Consider the following 14,802-nt stretch of genomic DNA (forward strand, 5'->3'; position numbering starts at 1 on the left):
CCTTTGTTTTACTTCCCTCTTTCCCACCCTCTCCCCTTTCAAGAGGATAAATAACGTCTGAGTTCTAAAGTGCACTCATATGCACAGATGTAAATATTAGCCAGACACCTTCTGAGAAGATGTATTTTTTTTTTGATGTGTCTGACTTAAATACAAATATAATGATTGAGAGGAGGAAAGTATCTTTGGAAACTGATTATGAAGGCTTTTGAACAAAACATGAGTAAAATGGAAGCTTAAGATTCTTGACAGCTTGTAGTGAACCTAATTATTAGTGAATTTGTCTTTTTCCAATTCTCCTCTAAAACATATTTTTAGGGAAGAATTTTATGTCAGCTTTCCGCCTGGTAGTTAGTAGCCAAAACTTTAAAATCTTGAGATGAAATTGTAGGGAAGCCACATGTGATGCTCCTGTCTTAGGGTCTCCGTATACTTTTCCCCATCCTTTGTGGTCAAATTGTTTTACTATCTGGAGTGATGAATAGATAACAGAGAAAGCTGGGAAACTAAAATACGGTGCAAATTGAGTGAAATAGAACATATGACTTTGGTATGCCTTCATGTTTATATTATTAAGTCATTTAGCTTCAAAAGTTAAGTTCTTTAATCAAGAAAAATGTTTGTTCTGGGAAAACTCTCTTTACAAGTTACTTGGGTTGTAACACTTTGGACTGAGCTATTGAAATGTTTTTCTATACTCCTTTCATGTAAATATTTTTCAGAATAGTTACATAAAATTATCTTGCAAAAAGTTAATGGAGAACTTATTTTAAACATTAAATAGAAAAAGTAACTGTTATGTTACACATTTCTGATACCAATTCTTGCTTTGAATCTAAATGTCACAGATAGTGATGGCACCTTGCTGTTCTTCAAAAAAGGACTGCGAAACAGGGTCCTTAAATTATCATTTAAATTGGGTTAATTAACAACAATGTGTTAATTTAGTTTTTTAATGTAAGTTAAAATTTGGGCAAAAATTTTAAATGTTTCTACAAATAACAGGTAAAAACAATTTTCTTACTTTCCTAATGCCGTCATTTTGCTAAGTTTAATTTTTTGCTTTTTGTTCATACTTTTCAGAGTAATTTTAATTTAATAATCACTAGCAGTTTGGCCATGGTAACCATTTAAAGACTAATTCTTCCTGATTCTTCTGTGCATTTAGTGTATCTCTTACATGATTAATTATAAGTCACAGAGTGGTTTTCACTACTTTTTTATCTTAACTACTTATTTCCCATTTTGTGCTTACACTCACATATACATGTCTACATATGTATTTGATTAAATTTCTTCTATAGCCTTTTGAGTTAAACCTGTAAACCTTGCACTGCTTTGTAGAGTAATTATCCTCCTAAATCAAAATGTTATTTTCATTCTGTGCTTTATATATAAGAATTTTCTGCCTATAACTTAATTGGGTTTACCTGTTCATACCTGTCACTATAATATTATTTTTTGTTCCTTTTTGTTGTCCATATTTATATGCTAAGTGTAGGTTGTCCTAGTTAACCTCATTGCCTTTCCCTTTGTTCATTATGATACTGTTCTAGTTAAAATTGTTGTATATGTATCCTGTATATTTTTATTTGAAGTTTATTATTTTTATTCCTATTAATCTAACCAAATATTTCACCATTTGTCAACTCTCAGATATTTATTTCCGTTTTTCGTCCTCTTTCTCAATTGAATCTCATTATTTTCCTATCTTACTCTTTTGTTGAGGATAATTATTTAACATTAATAGGTGATACCAGAAATCACTCAGGACAGTTTCCTGTCCTCATTCTTTGTTAAAATACTTCCTGTGATAAATTTACTATATCACAGTCCAGTACTTCCATCTTTGTATAGTTCATTTTTTATGATACAATTAAAGCTTGTCTTGTAACATCTATGCAATACTAGTTATTTGTCTTAGAGCCATAAAAATGTTTCTTCTTTTTTTATGTTGTAACATTTCATGTATCTGAAGAATACGATCATAATCTTCTTGGTTTTTTTTTTCCCCCCACAGGTTCAAGTATATTTAGTTCCCTCAGCTTTTATTTGACATGTTTTCAGAACTTTGCTTTCCTAATTTTCTTTCTGTTCCTTTTAAGTTGTGATGCCAGAAGTGAACTTTTACTTTGTCAACTGGACTGTATTACTGGCCCTTATTGAGACTGTAGGCAATTGAAACCTAAGCCATCTTCACATATATTACTATTTAACAAAATGCCCTTCAGCCTGTACTTTTTTTTTCATGTAGTTTATACATTAAAAGAAATCTAGGAATGCTAAATTTCATATAATTAACTTTAGCTTATTATTTTCTTCTATAGGGATCTTAAAATCTCAGTGATTCTGTATATTTGCAGCAGATAAAAATAGCAGTTTCATCGACAAAGGAAATATGCTTTGGGTTTTTTATTAGTCATTAATAATTATGTTGACTGGCAGATAGCCAAATTTAGAAACCTCTAGAGACCTCTGTGGACTTCAACCATTTTTCTGCATTATTTTTAACTAGTTGTGATCCTCTTATCTTCCTTTTCTCTTGAGGATTTCATGGAAGACTTTATCAGGTGCTTTCTTGAAACTCTTAAGTTAGAATGAATTTGCTCTATCAAAAAGGGACATAAAAATTACCTTGTTTTGCTTTGTAAATCCATTGTGGCTCTAGGGATGATTATTTAAATACATAGAAACTACATCTTTGTTAATTTGTTCTAAACATTTGCCTATGGATTATTCAGATTTACCACTGATGCTTATACATTAATTAGGCTGTTTGACATTTTGGTAGAATTTTTAAAATTCCATTACTGTGGAAGATTTGCAAGCTTATTATTTTTGTTGGGATATATCTTTTTTTCTGTAGCTCTGACTTTGGGCCCAGTGTCCCTTTATTTTCTTGAGATCAGCAGCTGTTATTAAGAATAGAAGATTTATTTTATTTTATTGTATTGTATTGTATTGTATTTTTTATTTTATTTTAATTAAAATTTATTTATTTTGAGAGAGAGAGATGTGCGCACACAAGCAGGGGAGGGGCAGAGAGAGAGTGAGAGAGAAAATCCCATGCAGTCTCAGCACTATCAGCACGGAGCCCGACGCAGGGCTCAAACACACAAATCGTGAGGTCATGACCTGAGCCGAAATCAAGAGTCAGACACCTAACCGACTGAGCCAGCCAGGTGCCCCTAGAATATCATTTTAAAGACTGTCATTCATCAGTGTTTAATCCTTTTTGCAGGCACATCTTCTAAGATGACTGAAAATGTACAAGAATTAAAAATACTATTTTGAGAAGAGTGTATTTGGAAGGTAGACTCCATTATTAAACTTAAGTGTAATGGGAAAAGAGACATGTCTTAAGACCTTTGGCTGTGAATATATTTGGAAGTCGACATGACTCTTTGGATTATTACTGAAATTCCAATAAATTTAAAGGTTTAATTCTACATTTGAAAAGAAGGCTTCTTTGGTGCAGGTTTAGAGTGGTGATGGTAATAGAAATCAGAGCATGTATATTTTAGGTAACAGGGAGGACAAACCCATTCTCTTGGCAGCTGAATATCATAGCATTTTTTGGTTTGAAAGTGACTGTATTTGTGTTCAGTACTCATACAGTCTTGTATTTATCAAAGATATATTTCACATAAATGGTTTGCCAAGCAAGAGGGATCCAGTCTTTGCTCTCTGAGTTTATAATCTGGTGAGGGGGACAAACCAGACATTCCATAGGAATAGACATTTTAGGTAATGTCTGAAGAGTGAGTAGAAGTTGGTAGAAGGAAGGAAGTGGAGAAGGATTATTCGGATGAGTTGTATCATATTAGGAGATCCTGAACTATACTTTAGTATTTTCTTAGAAGATCTTGGACTTTGATCCAATGTATTATTGTGGTGTTAAATTTGATTGTACAATATATTGTTCTTGATTGAGAATCTGTTGATTACTCACGAGAGCTTTGGCTATGAGTTTCCTGGGTGAATCCTAGGAATACAGGTATAACTTTTCTGGCATCACAATGATTGAGATTCTAAAAACAGTAATCAATTAATGATGTTTCCATATGTGTAGGCATTTATAACATCTCTGTTTAGGGACTTAATACATTTTGTCAGCATACATTCAGAATATGTACAGTTAGTATAATGTTTTATTTATATTTTTAAAAGCAAGCCCATGTGGTTTTAGCTGATGTATTAAAAGGAGAGCTCTGTTCAGAAGTTCACTTCCAAATATTCATAGTTAATCTACCTTTACTTGTTACATCTCTAACCTCTTAGAGATTATTGTTTTGGGGAAGCAGAGGTGGTGTAAGCTTTCTCTACCCCTTTATCTAGTTTCTTTTTTTCTGTCATTTTTATTTGGTGTCTGTATCACAAGACCATTTCTCTTGTGTCCTTTCCATTTTCTCTTTCATACCTTCTTGACCAATAGGGTCTCTGGCAAATCATGTTCTTCCCAACCAAGAGCCCCAAATTTTCATGTCGTTATCCATGATCCAGAAAATAAATCCTTTCCTTAGCATCTGTGTAGCCACCACATCTTCATGTGTTCATATCTTCATTTCTCTTTCACAGCTTTAGCTGTCAAAGGAGATGTGAATGTCCTACCTGTTCTGTGAAGTTTGTTTACTGATAAGACTTTCATGCAGAAGTACCTGTTTTCCTCCTGTATGTTAGGCATTGTACCAAGAATTGAAAGGTTTTAAGACATGGTCCCTAACTTTATCCTCTCTAATGATGATTTTAATATTTTTTCCTAGCAGTGTCCTTTGTTCTTACGTGGGTTATCAATAAATTAATAATAGTTGGTAGGCTTGGAGGAGTCTAGTTCTTTTCATCATCACTTTCCAGAAGAAGGTAATGTCTGAAGTTTTATTTTGTTCAAGGAGTCATCAGATATTGTTGATGTTCATATCAGCTATTCTATTCAAAGAGTCACCAAATATTGTTAAATCTTATAATACTTTTAAATGTTTGTTGAAACATTAAGTTGCTTCTCGGTGGGAAGAACTTTTTACCTCATCTGTGGAAACAATGTTCCTCTTCATCTTCGTCCTCATTTATTCTTTTACTTTACCAGTGCATTGACTTGGATTTCGACTTTCATATTGCCACCTTCAGAATTGTCCTTTCCTAGTTTCTTTCTTCTATCCTAATTTGGAGTTCACTTTATTTAGCATGTTACAGCAAAAGTGTTGAATCTTTTTGCCCTGCTCTCAAGCAGGGAGTTAGGGTCTGCTTAGTAAGATCACCTGTGAGGTAAATTTGAAGTAAAGGCTAAATAGCTAAGGAGTAGCATCCTATTAGTTAGAAGTATAAAGGTATGAGTGAAAGAAGTGGATTTAAGAGACATTTGTATTCATAGTGTTGGTTGGAGCCATGTAAGAGTAGCAAGCAAAAACGAAGTTAGGAGGAATACTCATATTTAGGAAATAATAACCAACAGAGAAGAAAGAGAAATATGTAGTTAGTAATATGTAGGAGGACAAACACAGAAGTACAAAGGCATGAGAACCAAATGGCAATATATTAAGAAAAACTTGTTTTATTTTTTAGTTTTTTGAAATTTATTTATTCATTTTTAATGTTTACTTTTGAGAGAGAGAGAAAGAGCGAGCGAGCAGGGGAGGGGCAGAGAGGGAGACACGGAATCCAAAGCAAGCTCCAGGCTCCAGCCGTCAATACAGAGCCTGACGCAGGGCTGGAACTCACGAACTGCGATAACATAACCTGAGCCTAAGTTGGTTGCTTAACCTACTGAGCCACCAGGTGCCCTTATTTGTTTTTTGTTTTTTGTTTTTTGTTTTTTTTTAAGTAATCTGTGCCCAATTTGGGGCTCAAACCCACAACCCCAAGATGAAGAGTCCTATGCTCTACTGAGTCCACCAGGTGACTCAAGAAAAACTTGTTTTTAAATCATTAAAATACTATAATAGAATACAAGAGGAGAACACTTTAGTTTTAATATAAACAGATAATTTAAAACTCTTAAGATGAAGAGTGTGAGCATAATAGGGTTTTTTCCATTATCTCTTGTGTTAAACAAAACCGTGTAAAACTTAGTGGGTTAATACAAGCACTTATTTATGAATCTGCAGTTTGAGCTGGGTTCAGCTGGGTGATTTTATCGGTCTGTTAGGATATTATTAAACAGCCCAAGCTTTTTTTTATGGATAGGAATCTGTAGTTAAATGTGATTACTACAGTGTCTCTGAAATTTGGTATCAAAATCAATAAATCAATAAACACAGCAGCTGTAGTGTGTTGATAGACTGACTCTCCAGGGGAACAGCACGTGATTTGTAGTATTTGCCATGGAGTGAATACTACCATCTCAGGCTACCGATGTGGAGTCACTGAACTTGGAGTTTGGAAGAGATGTGGACAAACCACGATTATCAGCTAATATGAGCCATCCCTAGACTCCAGACACGTCTTGTAAATTGTCAGTGTTCTCATCTCTTGATCTACAAAGAATTTGAAGCAAGTTAATCAAATAAACACATAACAAAAAAGGATTCAGTAAATTGGTGAAGAATATTCTATAGGAGAAACATGTGACAAAGTCAGAGTAAATGCCACTGTGAAGGTGCTGAACAGTTGTAGTTGAATAAGGATTTAGCTAAAACAAAGAACTGTTCAGTAATAGTGTTCACAGTGTACTTTAGAAAAAAAAACAACAGATCACCTGCTGAGGAGGAACAAAAATTGTCCTGATGACAGATCAGTTAACACAGGGAGAGGATATTGCATCTTTTAACAACATTCTTGCAGAAGTAGGACGGCAAATGTTGGCATATTTCTTAAAATATATTTTTGAAGTTTATTTATTTTGAGAGAGAATGAGAGAGCACACGTGTGCAGGGCAAAAAGAGGGAGAGAGAATCCCAGGCAGGCTCGACACTGTCAGTGCAGAGCGCAAGTGCGTGGCTTGTACTCACAAACTGAGATCATGACCTGAGCTGAAATCAAGAGTCTTGACACTCAGCTGACTGGGCCATCCAGGCAGCCCCTTAAAATATTTTTTTAATGCAAGGTGCTAACTGTACCAAAACAATTCTCAGAAAAAAATTAAAGTGGCAATTTGAGATCTGTACTAGAAAATTTTGTAATGTTAAGGAGTTTGCATCTTATTGGAAAGATATCTAGGAGCTCTTATTAGCATATTTATGCTATTTAAACTTAATTATGTCTGCATCACTAAGCGATGTGTGGGTAAGGAAGCTAACAAAATATTTACAAGATTGTAAATATGGGGCAATTAGGGGTTCTAGCAAGACAGTAGTTGTGGATTTGTTTATAAAGAAAATCCATATATGAGAAATTTTGTATGAAAAGAAGTAGCAAGATTTAGTAATGGGCTACTTTTGAGAGTAAGTCAGAATGACCTTTGCAGATAGTTACTGTAAGCCCAGGTAACTGATATGATACACCATGAAAACTTTGCCAGTATTCTTTTTAATTCCTAGTGGTGATTCATCTTTCTGTCTTGAGTGTGTGTGTGTGTGTGTGTGTGTGTGTGTGTGTGTGTGTGCGCGCGCGCGCGCGCGCGTGTGTGTGTCATTTTTAACCAATCCTTTGCCAACTTTATGTTGATTAGAATAGGTGCTTACAGTGATGAGTAAGACCTGATCCTTGTCTTCAGCTTTAGGTGTCTTATCATATAACCCTTTTCTCATTCTTTTCTGCTCATGCTATCCTTGGTTAGCCTAATCTTAACACTTTGTTATTATACCCAATTAGCTTCTGATCTTAAAAACAGAAATTTTCTCCTGTTTGTTCTTACTCTTCAGTGGCTGTTGCTCAGGCAGCCCAATTTGAAGGCAGGGTAGAAAAGAAAGGGTTTAGGGTCACCAGCAAATACTCAGAAGTTCCTGTTCTCATCACTCCTACTTCTGGGTTCTTCTCTTGTCCCTCCTGGGCACAGAGGTGCTGGTGTTAATTCCTCCTTGCCCACCTTTCCCTAGAGTCCATCCGTGCTGGTGCCTCCTACAAACGGCAGAATGAAGGAAATCCAGAAAGAGGTGAGTTTTGAGCTAGATTTTGATTTGGGATTGTGAAGGGGTGGGGGACTTGAATTGAAAGAGGTTACAGAAATGGGAAAAGTGTATAACTGCTCCATTAGTCTTTAGTTGGAACCAGAATTAAAATGTTTTTTAATGTTTATTTATTTTTGAGACACACACACACACACACACACACCCACCCACCCACCCACCCCACATAAACGTGAGCAGGGGAGGGACAGAATCTGAAGCAGGTTCTAGGCTCTGAGCTCACCAGGCGCTGAGCTGTGAGCACAGAGCCCGACATGGGGTTCTCACAAACTATGAGATCATGACCTGAGCTAAAGTCGGACACTTAACTGAGCCACCCAGGTGCCCCCAGAATTTAATAGTAATAGATATAGGTAGTAGGATATGGAGGGAATATGTGAGTTGGTTGTCTGGCCTAGCCATTCCTGGTCAGGAATAGCCACCTCAAAGGAGATGGAGATCTGTAGAATAAACAAACCATTGACACATAGGACCTGATAACAGGAGGATCAGAGAATTTCTTTTCTGTGTTCTTTCTGTTGTAGCATCCTTTTTCCTTATTCTTTGCTTCTTGCCTGTCCCTGCCCTTCATGCAACAGGTATATATGAGTAGATGTGGAGATATGATCTACCACTTGCTCTACCCTTCAGTATTCTTTGCTTCTGCACACTGAAATTGGTTGAAATCTGCTTAAATTAGCCCTTAATGCAGCTATAATCTGGGAAGATCCCAAGACTACATTTGGTACTGTAATTGACATACCCGCAGTGCTGATTTCGTGTTTGTCAGATTTTGCTGAGTAAGAGATTAACAGCTGCTTGTTCCATGTCTAGCTTTGTGTCAGAATTGAGAGCCTATAAATACGCCTTTAATTAGCATAGTTTGCTGTGCTGATTGGTCAAGCCCTCAACTTCTTTCAAGGAATTGCTTATCTTAATAGAATGGGGAGGTCACTGTATCCTAAGGGTAGAAAAATAATTTATCTTTTCACCTAATTTTTTACTTACTGTTTTCTTAAAGGACTTGAACGAGGTAGGCCCTGGCTATTCAGAAATAAGCTATGATACTTGGAGCTTTTGGTGCAGTGGAATAGACCGACACTGTCACAATATGATGTGGAATTTGCCATATGCAATGGAAATACAGTAGAAAATGACTAAATAAACCGTGTTCTTAATCATTTTGGGATGTAGGGATGGTTGGTATTTTTTGGTTTTTAAGGTCTACAAGAATTTTTAAAATGATTTTATTGTGAAAGCCTCTTAACATCACAAGTTAAAAGATTCTAGGATTAACGTCTTTTATAAGACTGTTGGAGTCTCAGAGGTAGAATACTGTGCCTAGAGCAGGCATTCTCATCCTTGGGACTGTTGACATTTGAGGCTGGATAATTCTTTGTTGGGAGATGTTGTTTTGTGCATTTGTAGGGTGTTCTGGCAACATCCCCAGCCTCTACTTACTGTGTGCCAATGGCACTCTACCACTGGTGACAGTAAAAAATTACCAGATGTCCCTGGGGAGGTGAGAGAAGTGCCTGCAGTGAAACGCTTTCCAGGTTTGTAGGACATTGGAAAGAGATGTTATTCACTATTGCCCTTGAGCCTTTAGGCTCTTACTTAGCAATCTTGACCATGGCAGGAAGAGCTTAAGAGGCTTTGTGACTGAAGCTGGCTTTGCCTCAGTTTCAAGGTCGTTTTGTCTTTGCTTTTGCTCTTGACTGCTTTCTTGGCCCTAACCCACTGTCTAGTCTTGACCAGCTTCCATGTCACTCCAAACTTAGTGGCACCTTCTCCTTTTCTCTGCAGTTTAATTTTGTCAGTTTTCTTAGCAATGTAGAGCAGAAAATTTATATTATATTTGACACATACAAATAGTTTAATGAAATGTTTTTGTATCAGTAACAGCTCATCGTTATTTTTATGATTATATTTAACTAAAACAATTTTCTGTGTTGTTGAACTGACTCAAGTAATATTGTTTAAATCTAGTTTCTGGCTTCAGTTTCTATAAAAATAATGATATATATATAGCACTACATTAGTGTCTATAGTGACTGAAGATAAAGGGTAATGATTATTTCACACAGATTTATTTTTAACCACTTAACAAATATTTGGGTACTCATTCATACCAGGCATTGGATTGGTGCTCCATATTATAATTTTTCTAGTTTTCATTTTTTAAACTAAACATTTCAGTAAATATCTGCTATATTTCCCTACATACCCCTTGCTTTGAGCTGTCATTTAATTAGCTAGTTCTCTTTGTGGTATTTATATAATAACTACTCTTGAATTTTTATTGTGATAAAAGTTAGCTTTTAGGAACTTGGAGGAGGAAGCATTTATGAGTTTAGTCTTTTGCCATTCTGGAGGTCTTCTCAGTGGTTCTGTGTTGGCTAACTGGCCTTGATATGGCCTGAATTGCCAAATATGATGTCCATTGGTTCTAGGTTATTTGAAATTTCTTATGGTGCACAGCCCTGGAAAGAGATAGGTGGACTTAGGTATTAACAGATTTAACTTAATAATGTAATGAAGACTTCACTACTAAAATGAATTTATGACGCCCCCTCTCATTTATTCAATTACAAAGTCACTCTAATTGAAAACAAATGAGCTAGAAAATTGCATTTTATGTTTTCTTAAACAGGTAAAGAGAGACCTGTTCAGTCTTTAAAAACATCAAGAGACACTTCACCCTCAAGTTCTTCAGCAGTTCCTTCATCAAAGGTTTGTTATATTTTAAAAATCAGTTTAAAGAGGAATTACAAAGTAAACGAGATGGACTGTCTGGTACAGGTGCTTTTATTATTTACTGTCAAACCTAATGAGGATAATTGGCTGCATTTAAATATTTGAATCTTAAGTAACCACAACTTGAAGGTAGCTATCAAAATAAATGAGCAGTTTTCTCAAAGACTTTTTTTCCACAGATTATGCTAAAATTGGTACTTCAGCCATTGCGCATCTTGACCATAACAAGATGGGGATGAATATTCACATAGGGCATATTTAATGGGACTGTGCTTTTATTTTGGGAGACATGAGTAAGGCAGAGACCTAACATTTATTGTATAACTACTTGATTCTAGTTATATTTTAATATATATATTTTTTGTATGCATACAGAAATCCCATGGTATAAGTAGTTAGATCCATTTTATAGAAAAGGCTCAGAAGTTAAATAATTTTCTCAAATTATTTCACTGGTTCTTTCAAACATTTCAAGAATACTAATCCTTCCCAAACTCTTCTAAAAAATAGAAGAGGAGGTAATACTTCTAGGCTCATTTTGAGGCCAGCATTACCTTTCTACCAAAACCAGACAAGAACAGTATGAGAAAAGAAAATTATAGGCCAGTATCTCTGAGAATGTACATGTGGAAATCTTCAACCAAAATACTGCCAAACCAAATTCAACAGCACATTAAAAGTAGCGTACACCATGATCATATGGGATTTATTCCAGGGATACAAGGATGATGAATTACCCACAAATCAAGCAGTGTGATATATTGCATCAGCAAAATGAAGGATAAAAATATATGATCATCTCCATAAATGCAAAAAAATAGCATTTGACAAAATTCAACATCCATTCATGATAAAACCTCTGAACAAACTGGGTATAGAGGAATAGAACCTCAACATAATAAAGGCCTGATATCGCAAGCCAGAGCTAACATCATACTCTGTGGTGAAAAGCTGAAAGCTTTTCCTTGAGATCAAGAACAAGACAATTGGCCCACTATTGCCACTTCTAACCAACATATGACTGGAAATCCTACCCATAACAGTTAGGTAAGAAAAAGATATTAAAAAACATCCAAATTGAGAAGGGAGAAGTAAGACTTTTTTGTTTTGCAGGTGACATTATATATAGAAAACTCTTAAAGACTCCACCAAAAAGCTGTTAGAACTAATACATAAATTCGGTAAAGTTGCAGGATACAAAATCAATATGCAAAAGTTGCATTTCTATACACCAGTTATAAACTATAAAAAAGAGAAGATAAGAAAATATTCCCAGAGCACCTGGGTGGCTCAGTCAGTTAAGCGCCCGAGTTTGGCCTAGGTCATGATCTCGCGATTCGTGAGTCTGAGCCCCATGTAGGGCTCTGTGCTGACAGCTCAGAGCCTGGAGCCTACCTCAGATTCTGTGTCTCCCTCTCTTTCTGCTCCTCCCCTGCTTATCCTCTGTCTCTTTCTGTCTATTAAAAATAAATAAATGTTAAAAAAAAAAAAAAAAGAAAGAAAGAAAATAGTCCCATTTACAGTAGCATCAAAAAGAATAAAGTACTTAGGAATAAATTTAGCCAAGGAGGTGAAATACCTTTACACTGAAAACTGTAAAACAGTGATGAAAAAAGTTGAAGAGTCGGATGCTTAACCCACTGAGCCACCCAGGTGCCCCTTTAGCTTAGAATTTTTATATCTTAGTCTGTAGCATAGGCCTGTAAACAGTATTGTGGGAATCAGGTGATCCAGAAAAAAACGATTTGTTTTCTTCATTTTTATATTGACCTCATGAACTGATTGATCTTCTTCAAATGTTTTACTATAACTGATTTGTAACAGTGAATATGGAAACAAAAAAAAAAAACTGAAGTACGAAGCACTAGTGATAGGTACTCTCAGGTCTGTTACTTCTCTTGATTCTCACTACTTTGTAAAACTGAATATTATTAATACCTGTTTTGTAAATGTGGAAACCAAGGCTTCGCAGTGTCATTAATTATGCATATAAAATCATTTATCTAGCAAGTGATGAAGCTGGCATTCAAATCCTGTAACTCTAAATTCCATACATTGTTTAATATTGTATATGGTTGAAGAAGGGAAGCAGTGGAAATATCAAAAAATGAAATTTAAGTGTATAAATTTTGTGTAAAGAGTATGATTTATGTAAATTATTATAAATTATGAAAATAGCATGTCTGACTTTTCTACTGCATTAATTAGGAATTCACCTTGATGACATTTTGGCATTATTTATTTCATTGAATATAATAAAGATACAAAATTTAAATCAGTATGATGTCCTGTATATTTCAAATACTATTAGTATATTAATTTTTTTTGTTCTTTAAGATGAATTTTTAAAGCTCTATGTAAGTGAAATTAGAAGTCAGATCTATTCTGTATGTCCAAAAGGAATTGCTACTTAGAGAAATTCTATGTTGAATATTTTTGAAAAAGCAAATAAAAGATGTACTTGTTCTCTATATACATTTGGAGGCTTACATAATTATAAGTTAAGTGGGATGTACTTCTTGATGTATTTGAAGTTTAAATGCTTTTGAGGATTGTAATAGAACTGTGCTTCTGTTTTTATTAGGTGTTAGACAAACCCAGTCGGCTAACCGAAAAGGAACTTGCTGAGGCTGCAAGCAAGTGGGCTGCTGAAAAGCTGGAAAAGGCAGATGAGAGTAACTTACCTGAAATTTCTGAGTATGAGGTAAGGCATAATGTCCCCTTTAGGTTTCACATAAAGAGTTTTGTCTGGATTTTAAATTATGGGTGGAAAATATTTGGTTTGTTCTAGTTCTGCAAAACACATATGGGGAAAACATCCTCATGAATTATTAACGTGTACCACACAGAGTAATAGTATGATTATGAATGACTCTGTGTTCAGTAATTGTACTATACCTGAATTTCTCTGGTAGTTTTGAAGTGAGAAAATAGTATAAATATGGAATATAAGGAGAATGCATTATATATAAGCTTCTTTTATTTTTATTTTATTTTTTTATTTTTTTGTTAAAAGTATCTCTCGAAATCATGCTAAGCCACTAGTCATAACCAGTGAATTCAGAGCAAAAATCTGTTTAGACCTTAGATCTTGGACTGTATTTATATTACATGCTATTTCTCTGCAAATTATCTCATAAATATCTCAAGAAATGGAATTATTCGTTGTTGGGTTACCTATGACCTTTGGTGAGTTTTGAGTACCAAAAGATGAGAGCATTTTTGGGTCCAAAGAATACTATTCATGAATCTTTGCATTAAAATATTTGAAAATGAACTCAAACTTCTCTGTATAACTTCTAACCTCTCTAATAGGGAAATATAGATGTTTCATTGGCAAAATTAAGCTTTTCAATTCAAATGTTGGTCTAAGATTATTTTGGCATGATATGCAGAAAATATAAAAATCTCTGTACCATGACCAATTACATAGATTTGAAAATTTCTGGCTTTTCAATAAATTTTAAGATACCTTTATTAGAAAGTTCTTTGATAAAATGGATCAAGCAATGGAATTTGATATAAAACTCATATACCTACATAAATCTTTGTATACCTACAAACATTGTTTCCAGAGTAATAATGTACACTGCTCATAGAAAGTACAAACCAGTATAGACTCTATCAGTGCTTACACAAATAAAGCCTTTCATTTTTAAAATGCTGATTTGTCATTTAGATATCAATTGTTCTTAAGTAGGTCAAGGTTTCCTTGTTATTGTACCTATTAAAGTAGATATTTATGTGTCTTTTTTTTTTTTTTTTTTTTTTTTTTGAGTGAGAGAATGCATGCATGAGAGTGTGCAGGGGAGAGGCAGAGGCAGAGGGAGAGAGAGAATCATAAGCAGGTTCCATGCCCAGCTCAGAGCCTGCCATCTGGCTCTATCTCAGGACCGTGAGATCACAACTTGAGCCAAAATCAAGAGTCAGACACGTACCCAATTGAGCCATCCAGGCACTCCTATACGTATTCTTGAGTAAATATGTATCAACATGATCTAGCTGT

At 34.9% G+C, this 14,802-nt stretch overlaps 1 protein-coding gene across 6 annotated transcripts in view; it reads left to right on the forward strand.

The window, feature by feature from the left end:
- The window catches only part of PPHLN1 (periphilin 1), a 143,483-nt gene that overhangs the window by 61,541 nt on the left and 67,140 nt on the right, over positions 1-14,802 (forward strand). For 4 of the 6 annotated variants that reach the window (XM_047864876.1, XM_047864870.1, XM_047864873.1 and 1 more), the window contains 3 exons: positions 7,971-8,027; positions 10,693-10,772; positions 13,381-13,500. In XM_047864876.1, the coding sequence (XP_047720832.1) occupies positions 7,971-8,027; positions 10,693-10,772; positions 13,381-13,500 (257 nt within the window). The remainder of the gene's footprint in view (positions 1-7,970; positions 8,028-10,692; positions 10,773-13,380; positions 13,501-14,802) is intronic. The other 2 variants (XM_047864875.1, XM_047864871.1) reach the window with 1 other exon arrangement.

This window comes from Prionailurus viverrinus, chromosome B4 (genome assembly GCF_022837055.1).
Source record: "Prionailurus viverrinus isolate Anna chromosome B4, UM_Priviv_1.0, whole genome shotgun sequence".
Classification (NCBI taxonomy): domain Eukaryota; kingdom Metazoa; phylum Chordata; class Mammalia; order Carnivora; family Felidae; genus Prionailurus; species Prionailurus viverrinus.